The sequence below is a fragment of the Carassius auratus genome, chromosome 5 (genome assembly GCF_003368295.1).
Source record: "Carassius auratus strain Wakin chromosome 5, ASM336829v1, whole genome shotgun sequence".
NCBI lineage: Eukaryota > Metazoa > Chordata > Actinopteri > Cypriniformes > Cyprinidae > Carassius > Carassius auratus.
In genome coordinates, this window is record NC_039247.1 from 12,182,650 (window position 1) to 12,196,986 (window position 14,337).

The 14,337-nt window shown below is 37.7% G+C and overlaps 1 protein-coding gene and 1 long non-coding RNA gene across 4 annotated transcripts; one reads left to right on the forward strand and one right to left on the reverse strand.

The window, feature by feature from the left end:
• Positions 1-510: 510 nt before the first annotated feature.
• Positions 511-12,778, reverse strand: LOC113075911 (protein CutA homolog). 2 transcript variants are annotated; one of them, XM_026248567.1, is made up of 6 exons: positions 12,506-12,778; positions 11,444-11,592; positions 4,846-4,905; positions 3,561-3,606; positions 3,324-3,373; positions 511-1,219 (listed from the first exon to the last, which is right to left on the reverse strand). In XM_026248567.1, exons 1-6 carry the CDS (start codon positions 12,599-12,601, stop codon positions 1,117-1,119), a joined length of 504 nt encoding a protein of 167 aa, XP_026104352.1. In that variant the 5' UTR covers positions 12,602-12,778; the 3' UTR covers positions 511-1,116. The 2 variants fall into 2 exon arrangements, with proteins under 2 accessions (XP_026104352.1, XP_026104359.1); XM_026248574.1 differs by having other exon boundaries at positions 11,444-11,519; positions 12,506-12,689.
• Positions 12,495-12,885, forward strand: LOC113075925 (uncharacterized). Of its 2 annotated transcripts, none has more exons than XR_003281067.1 (2): positions 12,495-12,571; positions 12,683-12,885. It is a non-coding gene; the product is annotated as an uncharacterized LOC113075925 (long non-coding RNA). The 2 variants fall into 2 exon arrangements; XR_003281066.1 differs by having other exon boundaries at positions 12,496-12,585.
• The last annotated feature ends 1,452 nt before the right edge of the window (positions 12,886-14,337 follow it).

The following is a 14,337-nucleotide window of genomic DNA, read 5'->3' on the forward strand; positions in this document are numbered from 1 at the left end:
AAGTTTTATATAATCACACACACACCTAAATGATTGTTAGGAACACCACACTAATACTGTGTTTGACCCCCTCCCACCTTCAGAACTGCCTTAATTATACGTGGCATTGATTCAACAAGGTGCTGAAAGCATTCTTTAGAAATGTTGGCCCATATTGATAGGATAGCATCTTGAGGTGATGGAGATTTGTGGGATGCACATCCAGGGCATGAAGCTCCTGTTCCACCACATCCCAAAGATGCTCTATTGGGTTGAGATCTGGTGACTGTGGGGGCCATTTTAGTACAGTGAACTCATTGTCATGTTCAAGAAAACAATTTGGAATGATTTGAGCTTTGTGACATGGTGCGTTATCCTGCTGGAAGTAGCCATCAGAGGATGGGTACATGGTGGTCATAAAGGGATGGACATGGTCAGAAACAATGCTCAGGTAGGCTGCGGCATTTAAACAATGCCCAACTGGCACTAAAGGGCCCAAAGTGTGCCAAGAAAAACCGCATACTGGATGTTTTTCCCTTTTCACACCATTCTTTGTAAACCCTAGAAATGGTTGTGCGGGAAAATCCCAGTAACTGAGCAGATTGTGAAATACTCAGACTGGCCCGTGTGGCACCAACATCCATGCCACATTCAAAATTGCTTAAATCACCTTTCTTTTCCATTCTAAAATTCAGTTTGGAGTTCAGGAGATTGTCTTGACCAGGACCACAACCCTTAATGGATTGAAGCAACTGCCATGTGATTGGTTGATTAGATAATTGCATTAATGAGAAATTGAACAGGTGTTCCTAATAATCCTTTAGGTGAGTGTATATGTATGTGTAATAAATGAGCATGTTTTAACAATTACATGAATTCATATTCATCAAGTTATACTCTTCATAATAAAGTAATTCACATCAATAAAATGGTCAATAAATATTAGCATAACAGTCACTGAAACTGATCACAATAACACTCTATGCATTCATCCTTATATTAACAGACACGCATTGTGTGGGCCAGGGTTCCCATTAACCTGAGAATTTGTGCTCATGTTCCCATATCCTCTCAATGTTTCTGTATAGTGAGCTTCCAAAAGGAGAGCTTCTTCTCTGGATGGCAGACACTGATGTGTCAAATATCAGTGACTGCATCTTCCATCCAATTGAAGTAATGCTGGCTTCCATCATCAATAGGAAAACTGATGATTTCTGGAATGTCATATGGATGCATAGCTCTGAAGGAACACAAATGAGTCCCAGTTACAATAACAGATTTGAACATCGTAACAACAATTAAAGCTGCAGTTGGTAACTTTTGACGATCTAGCGGTTAATAAACAGAACTGCTTGTGTCTTGCGGAAGAACATCGTAGCCGGAACTACTTCTCTCTGTTTATGTCTATGAAGAATCACAACGGTACTGGGTTACTCCGCCGCGGTACCCCCGAAGCAATCTAAAATAGTCTGAATATAAACACTTATTATAGGTGCACCCTAGTGATTCAGGACAAGCTGAAAACACGGTTTGGAAAATGGATTCATGGTGTACTCGCTTATTATATACATTTTTCTACATTTTGAACACAAACAAAGTTACGGACCGCAGCTCTGATTGGTTAATTTCTTACCGGGAGCGGTCTGTAACTGCAAATGGCAATAGGACCACTGGGAGGAGCCAGAGGAGCTTGATTTTTTTTCACAGGTTATCTGTCTCATATTCTACTGTCAGGACATAATGACAAGTTTAACAAATATGTAAAAAATATATTTTTCACAAAAGTTACCTACTGCAGCTTTAATGTGTACAATTGAAAGAACTGTTCTGTTCTGTATTGTACACTATCATTCAAAAGTTTCGGGTCAGTAAGATGATTTTACAAATAAATTTATTTTTATTTAGCAAATTTATTTTTCAAATAAATGCTGTTCTTTTCAATTAAAATCAATTAGAATGATTTCTGAAGGATCATGTGACACTGAATGCCTGCTGAAAATTCAGCTTTGCAATCACAGGAAGAAATTACATATTACAATATATTAAAACAGTTATTTAAAATGTTTATAATATGTCAGAACTTTCCTCTTTTTACTGTGTGGTTGTTCAAATAAATGTGACACTCGACCACAAAAACCAAAACCAATTTTTAAAAAAAAAATAATAAGAATAAATAAGCTTTCCGTTGATTTGTTAGGATCTGACAATCTTTGGCCAAGATACAACTATTTGAAAATCTGGAATCTCAGGGTGCAAAAAAATCTAAATACTGAGAAAAAGCCTTGAAGTTGTCCAAATGAATTCTTAACAATGCATATTACTAATCAAAAATTAAGTTTTTAAATATTTACAGTAGGAAATGTACAAAATATCTCCATGGAACATTATCTTCACTTAATATCCTAATGGTTTTCGGCATAAAATAAAAATCAATACATTTGACCCATACAATGTTTTTTTGGCTACTGCTAAAAAATATACCCCAGCGACTTAAGACTGATTTTGTGGTTCAGGGTCACAAATACAGCCAGAGGGAGCATAAGAGACTTATTTTTTAAAACATCAGAAAATCTTACCAACCCCAAACATTTGTATGATTGTGTACAATGATGGTGAAACTTAGAACATTAAACTGGTCAGTTTTTGTTCCATCAAAAAAGGGAATTGCGAAACCGCTTCTTTTTATTCACATGTTCTGGGTGTGTAAATTGAAGTTTCACCATAAGAAGCCAGCTTATGTACCACAGCTTGAGTCTTAAAAGCTTCGTGTTCACATGCACCGGTGGTTCCACTGGGCATTAAATCTTTTTAGGCTCTTTGAAAGCTCTGGACATAATTTGTTTAAGTTAATACTTTAGATTAGGGAACACATTTTCACTAACTAGAGTTTTCCTAATCAAATTCTTAATTTCCTGCTTATTTATAATAAGGTAGCTGTTGTTCTCATGCTGGCACATTTCCTGCAACAATCCAGGAAGTAAAAAAAAAAACTAAGTGTCACTCAGTCTTCTGACATTCTTAAAGGTACCATAATGAAAGCATTTTGTCAGATCCACACATTTTCTTCAGGCTGAGTTAATTTGTTGTCATGAAACTGTAAAACCAATCGAGTATAATCAAGTCTCACACAACAGTCACTCAATTTGTTTCATATAACAGCCGATTTGATTTTGAACCCTGGATTTGTAATACATCATACATTATGAATAACACTATACATACTATATATTTATGAAATGAATTAATCAAACATTTAAGCATTCATGTGAATGAATGTTTATCATGACTGTACATGTTGACTGAATATGTAGTGTCCAAGCAATTGTGATAATAAATGCACTTACTTTATATAATCCACAAGTCTCTGCACCAGAGACGTTCTTGTCCTCACAAGCTGTTACGGAAATAATTAATTTATTATACTTTTTTTTTTTTAAATACCATAACAATAATAAGAGATGCAGATAACTACAGATACTGTATACAATACATTACATAGACAATTTCTCATTAAAGCATTATTAACATAAAAAAAATAAGAATTTAGTTTGAATAAGAAACCTGAAGTGTAAATAACAGACCAGCAGTATTTCTGAGGTATCCCGTATCTCTCCTTTCCAGTAGTACCTGAAATCAATACACAATTGATATTTTGGGTAAATTATTTTGTAAATAATTTTGTAAATTACAAATAGCTAAATTACATTTTGTAAATTAAAAGGGTCATAAGATGCTTTTTTAAAAAGATTTAAATATACACATTATTTTGTGTATTTGGTGTAACAGAATATGTTGACATGCTTTATTGTTCAAAACACACATTATTTTTCAAATACTGTACATTATTGTAGGTTCTCTATGCCCCGCCTCTCTCAAATCCTTCTGACAAGAGCAGTCTGCTCTGATTGGACAAGCACTCGATGGAAATATAATGCCCCTTTCCATAATTTCTAGCTTCAGCTTTCAAAATAAATGTAAAGACAGTTAATAATGTCCTTAGTTTTACCATCAGTTCAAGCCTGAAAGGGGAACAGTTGATTTGTGTGTATTCGCACACACACATGACGCACAAAACTCCACATCTGAACAGTCAACAGCAAATACTTAAACTAATAACAAAACATACTTACAGTAGCTGATTCAGAAGCACCAGATTGTCCTTGCAAAGTCAGAATTACCTCCTCTCCTAGATTCAGGAAACGGTCATTCATAAAATGCATTCATGTTCTGTTGTAAGTAATCTTAAAGATTCCTAAATGCATCTACTTTCAAAAGGCCAAATAAAGTGCTTTTGCTTTCACCTAGAAACACACAGCATCTCCCTGACATGGCTGCTTCAACAATAACTGCGGTTACTGAAATCACGCCTTCGTTCTTTGTGTGAACATTTGGGTGGCATTACGCAAATATTTCCACATAGTGACGCAGACATGTGGGGGTGTGTTTGAACAAGCCGTTTTAGGGAGGCAGGGCAGAGTCTTAACTTTGATAAAGAATATCTCTTTGGTTTTGAGATTTTAGTATTTGCAACTTCAGGGATCGTATCTATGCACAGTCAGCTTGTAACACTCCAAAGAGAAAGGAAAACTTGAAATAGCATCATATGACCCCTTTAAAATCTTATTGAAAAATGATATATATATATATATATATTTTTTTTTTTTTTTACAGGAAATAACAATATCAATAGTTAAGATTTTTCAGCTGTGCATGCTGACCAGACGCAACACTCCAGGTCAGTAGTCCCGAAAAGGTTATCCTACCTATAGTATATTAACTGTCAATTTAGTATCTATGCATGTTGTCGCTAAAGTAAAACTTCAGACTGCAGAGTTTTAAATTCAAGGTTATGCTCACTGGTCTTACATGGTGGTAGTGCGAGGAAATATATTCACACATGCTGCCAGCCTTTTTTCCATGATGCTCCTAACAAAGAGAGAGAGAGAGAGAGAGAGAGAGAAGAGAGTGAGAGAGAGAGAGAGAAAAATTTAGTATCTCTGTATTTGCATATGACTGCATCACAAGTCAAAGACACTCTGTGCTCTATCAAATGTAGACACACACATCTCATCTGAATGCAAGTGTAATACTGTGGGGCAAAATATAGTTTTAACGGTGAATTTTGATTTAAATAAGTCCAGAGGCTAAAATGAAAGACATACAGTAGAATATACTGAACCAAAAAATACATTTGAAAAGTTAAATACCATTCACTCAGCTTTAAATTTGTTCTACACAAACCTATGCAGCAATATACATTTGCTTCATTCCTCAATTAAAACTCAGTGTCAAGCATCCATTACTGAAAGAGTGATTATCAGATTTTGATACCTCAGAATGTTATAAGACTTACATACTAACACAAACACAACCTTGAATGGAAGCTGGTTTCTGCCACAGGTTATAAATAAATAAAAATAAATGAATAAAATTCTGACTTTTCCCCTCACAATTCTTAGCTTATTTATTACCATTTGGACTTGGAGTCTTGTCTCACTCAGAACTGCAGAAAAGTCAGAAAAAAAGTCTGAATTCAGAGCTTATCTCTTGCAGTTCTGGGTTTATATCTTACAGTTGTTTATAACTCAAAATTCTCAGAATTGTGAGAGGCAAATTCTAAATTGAGAGGAAAACTCAGAACTGTGTGTGTGTGTGAGTGAGAGAGAGAGATAGCGACATAAGCAGACATAAGCTTCCATAAATTTGATGGATAACTTACATTTACAACAAAAGCTCCTTTTTTCCTCAATACTGAAGCCTTTTTTCAATAATGCAGTGCAACTGCACTGCCATTGGTTTAGCCTGTAAACTTTTTAAACCAATGACAGCGCTGCGTAGCTGCGCGAGCCTGTGGCGATGCAGCGTGCCAAAGCCCGCCAAAATGGGTGGGGTGAATGGCTATACAAACAGGCATATCGCCATAGGAAATCAGGTCATACTACTGAAGCGTTGACACTGAAGCCGCAGCCTGGTGGCACGGCATATAACGCAGTACTCGTTCCGTATCTCAAGGAACCGAGGTTACGTTCGTTACCAAGTACGTTTCCTTTTGATACTTCACTTTACATGCCATGGTAGGGAACGACAAAAAACTTATCTTGAAGACCTTGGGGTCCAGGGGATAATTGAGAGGGCCGGAGCCGTCAAACCTTTAATGCTACACTGCTAAGAGGGAGCTAGCTCCCTGGAGGTGGCATGATGACGCCGTCTGATAGAAAGAACCAGATGTCCTTGATAGAGACACCTCTAGACCAGGCACAAGAAGAGGCCATCCCTCTAGTGGAGTGGGCTCTTACTCCTATGGGGCACTCAAGGCCCATGGAGGAGTAACATAAAGCGATAGAGTTGACTATCCAACGCGAAAGGCGTTGCTTTGAGATCGAAGACACCTTGGTGCGGCCCCCAAAGCAGACAAAAAGCTGGTCAGATTGCCTGAATGGCTGTGACCGCTCGATGTATATGCTCAAAGCCCTCACTGGGCAGAGTAAATCCAGCTCTCGCTCACCTGACAAAGGAGGTAGAGCCGAGAGGGAAATTACCTTTGCTCTGAACGGCGTCGAGAGCACTTTAGGGACGTTACCATGCATGGGTTTTAAAATGACCTTCGAGTCACTGGGCCCAAACTTAAGGCATGCAGGGCTCACCGAGAGGGGCTGCAGGTCGCCAACACACTTGACTGATGCTAGAGCAAGTATCAGAACGCTTTTAAGTATTAGGGGCCAAAGGTCAGCTGACCGCAGCGGCTCAAAGGGAGGTCCTTTGAGTGCTCCAAGGACTGTGTGGAGGTCTCAAGTGGGAATGGTGAGAGGACACGGGGGTTTTAACCACCTAGAACCTCTCAGGAAACGCACAATAAGGCTGTTTCGACCCACAGATTGGCCGGCAATATGAGCATGAAATGCTGCAATGGCTGCTACGTACACCTTGAGCATGGAAGGGGTAAGGCCTTGTCTAGACGCTCTTGGAGAAATGACAGTATCAAAGATACGTCACATTCAACAGGTCTTCATTTCGTGCTGAGCACCAGTCGACGAAGACTGAGCATTTCTGGGCATAGAGGCGTCTTGTAGACGGGGCTCTTGTCTGAGCAATGGTGTGTAGCACGTCCCCGGGGAGGCTTAGAGACTCCCATCGAGGGATTATACATGCAGAGCCCAGAGTTCTGGCCGTGGATGCAAGATTGTCCTGTTCGCCTGAGATAGGAGATCCCGCCTCAGGGGGATCGGCCATGGGGCTTTCGTCGAAAGCCTGAACCACTCCGAGGACCAAACTTGACTCTTCCAAAGTGGGGCAACCAGAAGGACTCTGTGGGATGTGGTGCCCCTTCAGGATTGCCTGAAAGGATTGAAGGGCTCGTTCTACTGCCAGCATCTCTAGGCAGTTGATATGGAGATGGCTCCATATTGGGGCGCTCTATGCCCTCGCATAGAGCGCCCCAACCTAGGTTGGAGGCATCTGTTGAGAGCACCATCCTTCTGGAACCCCACGGCTGAACCAAAGAGGGTTCATCCAAGGCTCCATGGCTGCTAAACAGGCCTGTTTGACCCTGATGTGAAAGCGGATGTGCCACAAAGCATGAGGTGGGACCAGGAGTTTCAGCCGGTATTGCAGGGGCCGCATTCATAAGAGGCCGAGCTGTAAAACTGGGGAGGCGGAAGCCATCAGCCCTAGCATCCTCTGAAAGAATTTCAGAGGGAAACAGGCTTTGTTCCTGATGGAGGCCACGAGCTGCTGAAGTACCAGAGCGCGCTCTGGTGATATGACCACTCTAATATGGACTGAGTCGAAAACCGCTCCCAGGAATGTAATACGTTGGCTGGGGAACAGTGAGCTCTTGGTGATAATTGACAAATTATAAGTACTTACCTATAAGTCCCTAAATGGTTTAGCTCCTGCGTACCTAACTAGCCTCATACCACGTTACAATTCATCACGCTTCACTGTAAAACCCGACAAGTTAACTTAACTCAAATCGTTTGAGTAAACCGATTGCCTTGACTGTAATACCCGACAAGTAAGCTAAACTCAAACGGTTTGAGTAAACAGATATCCTTAAGTTATGTTAACTCAAACCGTTTGAGGAAACCGATTGCCTTAAACCATTTAAGTTTAAAAAACTAACAGTTATGAGTACTCTGAACTTAATTCAGTTGAGTTCCCTGAAAGAAGATATACATTGCAATTAAGTGATTAAGTGATTAATTGAGCTTTAGTGATGAACACCTGCTGTTAACAAACAGAATCACTGAAGAAAAGAGAGAAAGGAACAACAGCTGACTTCAGACACAGCCTCACTCAAACCTGACAAGTTATGTTAACTCAAACCGTTTGAGGAAACTGATTGCCTTAAACCATTTAAGTTCAAAAAACTAACAGTTACGAGTACTCTGAACTTAATTCAGTTGAGTTCATTGAAAGAAGATATACATTGCAATTAAGTAATTAAGCGATTAACTAAGTGCTGATTGAGAATTAGTGATGAACAGCTGCTGTTAACAAACAGAATCACTGAAGAAAAGAGAAACACAAGAACTACTACAACTGACTTCAGACACAGACTTAGATGAAATCAACTGAAATAAAATACATGAAATCTCTCAAGATCTGATAAAACAACCCCACAAACAGCATCACCAGCTCCACTTATTAATAACCAGACAGACTTTATTTCTGTCAGACGTCTACAGAAGATCTTATTGAGAATGAACTAAGGTTTAGATGTTGATTTATTGTTTCATTTGAAGTAACCATGTTAGAGATCAGTGTTTGCTTTAGTTGGGCTCTTGACCCTTGATTTCTGTCTCAGTCTTTTCTCTGGCTGTTATAACCGTGTGTTTCTAAAACACATTTGTTGTAACTCAAAAGCCCAGAAGAAATGCCATCAGGTGTTAACCTGTACCTACATGTAGATAGTTGTACGTTACAGCTGTGATGATAATTTTTCATTATTATTCACAAATATTGATCTATACAGAGTCTAATCTCTGATGAAACAAATGTGTAATTAGTAGAAGTGGACCTAATAAAAATGACACTAAGAGTCAGTGATTCTGTGATAATCAGTTAATATAAAAATGATTTCATAAACATTTTGTACACATACATTTGTCTTCTATGCCATTAGCTCGTCACACACAGACATCAATAATCAGAATATGAACCTCAACAATGGTGACAAAAAAACATGCTGCAATGCATGCTGGGTACTATTGTAGAACAAAACTCATCCATGGCTCCAGGCATTTTTTTTTTTTTTTCTTTTATGGTCACCATTGTTGAGGTTCATATTCTGATTATTGATGTCTGTGTGTGACTAACTGACACCAGAGAAGACCAAACTGTTTGGAAAGTCTTTGTATTAACTGATTATTACAGAACCACTGGCTCTAAGAATCACTTTTACTATAGTCAATTTAATTACACAACCCATATTTCATCAAAGATTAGACTCCTAGCAGTTGCATAATTATATATATAATTGGTTGTTATACCAATATAAAGTACAACAACCTACACCTAGGTACAGGTTAACACCTGATGGCATTTCTAATGGGCTTTTGAGTTACAACAAATGTGTTTCAGAAACACACGGTTATAACAGCCAGAGAAAAGACTAAGACAGAAATCAAGGGTCAAGAGCCCAACTAAAGCAAACACTGATCTCTAACATGGTTACTTCAAATGAAACAATAAATCAACATCTAAACCTTAGTTCATTCTCAATAAGATCTTCTGTAGACGTCTGACAGAAGTAAAGTCTGTCTGGTTATTAATAAGTGGAGCTGGTGATGCTGTTTGTGGGGTTGTTTTATCAGATCTTGAGAGATTTCATGTATTTTATTTCAGTTGATTTCATCTAAGTCTGTGTCTGAAGTCAGTTGTAGTAGTTCTTGTGTTTCTCTTTTCTTCAGTGATTCTGTTTGTTAACAGCAGCTGTTCATCACTAATTCTCAATCAGCACTTAGTTAATCACTTAATTACTTGAATGCAAAGTTTTAAAACTTACATGGTTTAAATCAAGGCAATCTGTTTACTCAAACGGTTTGAGTTAAGTTAACTTGTCGGGTTTTACAGTGTTCCTAAGGTCACAAAACGCTGGACTTTTGGTAGTTCCTAGGATAGCAAAGTCTACTAAAGGAGGTAGAGCTTTTTTCAAATTTGGCTCCCAAAATCTGGAATAGCCTTCCTGATAATGTTCGGGGTGCAGACACACTCTCTCTGTTTAAATCTAGATTAAAAATGCATCTCTTTCGCCAAGCATTTGAATAATGTATCTCTTAAATTGTGACTGCAGTTGTATCTGATCAAATGTGCATTCTTATTCTTTACCTTGGGTTAAACTAATTAATTTTACTTTGTTGGAACAGCAGCTATGCTAATGATGTCTCTATTTGTTTCTATGTTTTGTCAGAATTTACACAAGCTCCAGTCTGAATCCAGAACACCTGAGAAGAGATGATGCTGACCCCTCAGAGGACCCCAGATTATTTCTGTAAAGTTGCTTTGTAATGAATTGTATTGTAAAAAGCGCTGTACAAATAAACTTGAATTGAATTGATCTGACAGTTTTACAGGTGAACGAAGTGTAGCACACAGAACTGCAGGCTATGGGAGAGGAGTTATCAATAACAGTGAAGGATCGCAACTATGCTGGTAAGTATAAATGGCAACATGACTTTTTTTCTTTTTATGAAAGTTATATATTACACCAAATATTGTTCACAAAAAGTGTGATACTTTTAAATTCGAGCAAAGAACAAGCAAGTGTTTGTGTTTGTTTGTTCTTTTGTCATGTGACGTGAGAGCAGAAACAGAAATTCGTTAATATTTCCCAACCTTCCTTACAAACAACTCTTGTTTCTTTACTCTTACAGTTGCATAATTTTTCTGGTTTCAAATTTCATTTGAGCCTTATAGCTTTTTATTTCTTACAATTTATACATTTGTGATGGTTCTTTTCCATAACAAATGTGGTATTAATTTAATAATTAGGTCTTGGTAATAACTAGGTAATAATTCGGTCTTGGCAGAATTATATTTTATAAAATTTGATCAATGTTTGTGTAAATAAATTTGTTAAGAATTTGGATGAAAACATGTAACATTTTAATTATATTCTGCTTAAATGAACAAATTGACTTTAAAAATGATTTGTTAATTTTGCTGAACAAGATTCAAATGTCTGAGTCAGTAAAATGGTCCGAACTTCCCATCACTATTGGATTTATGCAGTTTACACGGGGTCATCCCACTGAGGTCAGAAAAAATAGAAAAATCACATCCCTGTGTGTACTGTATGTCACTGACTGTCAAATGCAGACTGTAAACATTACACACCCTTGTCATCTGTTGGCTGAGGACAAAGTATGTCACTTATTAGCTACAATGAAGCTGATTCTTAGTTCTAGTATATTTATTTATTTGTGTGAGTTTGTGTTTGTATCACTGTATGCATGTACAGTACCTGCCAATGTCTCTAGCAGTTTGTTCTGTTGGACAGTTGACAAGCAGCACTGAGTGATATCCGGCCACATAGCTTCCTGTAACAGCAGAGTGAATCTGAACACACAGTGTCTTCAGCACAGGGTACAGGGAACAAGTCAGGACTAAAATCTACACAAAAACACACAAACAAATCAGGGGGTTATGCATGATATGAACATCTTTTCAAAATCGAGCAAAAACAGCCAACAATGGCAGTAATGAAAGTGAAAAAGTGAAAGTGAAAAGTGAAAGTGAATGTGTCTGTAATGTCAATTTTTGAGTGACCTATTCCTTAAATATAAGGATTGCAAGGCACTCAGCAGCTGATCTTGAGTAAAAATTACTGCTGTATGCACAACCACATCTTTCAGAAGCACAGAGGGACTTAAACATGCATTATTATGTTCCATCTGAAAAGAACAGTGAGGGATTATCCTGTGATGACCTGATAACAGATTGCATTTGCCACAAGAATGCAGTGTGCCTGGTCAGCTCTTTGAGAAACAAAGGCTTGCCATTTAGTTCAGAAGTTGGAATTTCATTTAAATATTGGCTTCATTTCACCATTAAATTTTCTTATTAATAGGTTTCTTACAAAATAGTAGCAGATGGAGATATCCTGTAAGCGCTTAAACTCTATACCAAGTACAGTTCCCATCTATGTGAACTGGCTTTCTTAAAAAAAAAAAAAAAAAAAAAAAAAAAAAAAAATCTTTATATTTAATAGTTTGTCAGCTGATTATTAATCCTGTAAACGCTGAAACTCTACACCAAGTTCACATCTATGTCAACTATGTCCCTTTCTTTCCAGTTTTTTTTCTTCTTTAAACTATGTTGAATAGTTTTTCAGCTGATTATTAACACATGGCTATTTTGATGTCGAATAGCAGTTCAACAAGTTTGCGCAGTTTTAAAAGGCAAAGTAACAACAATAAAGTTACGCTTGTCAGCAATCAGCATCAGTGTTCAACTTGCCGAGCACGTGCTGCTCTAGTCTCTCAGTATAAATGTCACGTATCGAGAGAAATAAAGCTGGATTTACCACGCAAAAGACCAGACATCCCGTTCGAGGGAAAGCCGATGACATCATGTCCTTGGGATACCGCAGGTACAAACAATTCGGTTCGTTCTCTTGCATAATTATTTCATAGTACAAGAGTTATATCGCCGGTGAAGTGCAGGCGACTGTACGCAACTTATAGGAAAATCATCTCTTCAGGTCTCCAGGAAGTTCATCTCACTCGCATCAAAATCCGTCGGACAGATTGGTTATTCTGTGGGCATTCCCCGGAGCGGCTGCTGTTGCACTTGATGCTGATGAGTGACGCTCATATCCGGATACCGGGGCTTCCAATCAAGAGCGGTGCACGGGGCTCATCCTAAGAGGATTGGAAATCTAATAAACTTAAGTGCTGCTTCTGACTGGTGGTAGTTTGTTTTGGAATACGGCCATACAAGTAATGTCACGGTGGCTTTATCGATTATATAAATTCGTCTTCGAAAGAATTCAAAAATGAATGGTTCACAAAACTTACATAAATGCTAAAACAGGTTAAAACGTTTAATGCACTTAAGTGTTAATAGTTCAAATTATATATAAACAGTTTTTAAAGACATAAAATTAAAAATAGCATGATAAACAAATTAACCGATACTTAATTTAGGCGATTTGTTAATGCATGTGTAATATTTTTATACAATTACATCCCCCCCCCCCCCCCCAAATATGACTTTATATATATATATACACATATGTCGTCACGTGAGGCGTTTCAGGAACGAGAAGAGAGAACCATGTGCAGGTATGTATCTTTATTTATAGGGCAAATCCAAAAGAATAAACAGTCCAGGCCGGGTCAAAACCATGAGATCCAAACACACGGGAAAACAGACCCAGGAAAGTACATCCAAACGACATTCAACAAGGACTCCGTCACACAGACTAAGACAGACTGGGTATTTATACACAGAAGGATAATAGGGAAACAGGAGACAGGTGGGGAAACAATCAATTACACAACAAGGAGGAAGGTGACCAAATAAGGGAAAGTGAGACCTCTAGTGGACACCCAGTGATACACAGACCAGACGCACTGTGACATATATATATATATATATATATATATATATATATATATATATATATACACATTATGGGGGGAAATGTAATTGTAAAAAAAAAAAAAAAAAAAAAAAAAAAAACCCAAACAAACAAATTCTGATGGTGAACTTCCTTCAACGAACTCTAGAGGTTGTTATGCGTTATGAAAATATGTATTTTCTTGAAAACCCTTTTTTAGGACTGTTACATTTCCTACCTTTATGTTTTATATATCAGCTTTTTCATTGCAGACTTAATTGTTCATAAAACAATTGCCAATAAATTCATCAGCTGTTACTTGTTAAAAGTAGTTTAATTAACATGTTTAGCTGAAAAAGAAAAAGAAAGATCTTGTGCACTCTTTTCAAATTAGATAATAAAACAGGCCTGTACTATGGTAGTATTTCTACAGGCTAATACTATGCAGGTCAAACCTTACTACTGCTATATCAGCCATTTAATCCAAGCATAACAGCCTGTTGTTAACATTATGTATACAGTATAGCACAAATAAATGGCCACTGCGAGAAACCTTAACTGAAACAAGTAGACTTGGACTATTAATGATTTAAAAAATGTGCCTCCTTTGAAATGGAAAGGTTTCCCTTTTACCTTTCAGTCACTGATACCTGTCAAAATTTCAGCGATTAGCTTTGTTTGTACATCAGACAGAATCATGGGAAATATTTGACGGCCAGTGTATCTAATGAGTAGTCCACATATGCATGTATGCCACTCAAACCACTGGCCTCATTTCACCCTTGGTCTCCCTC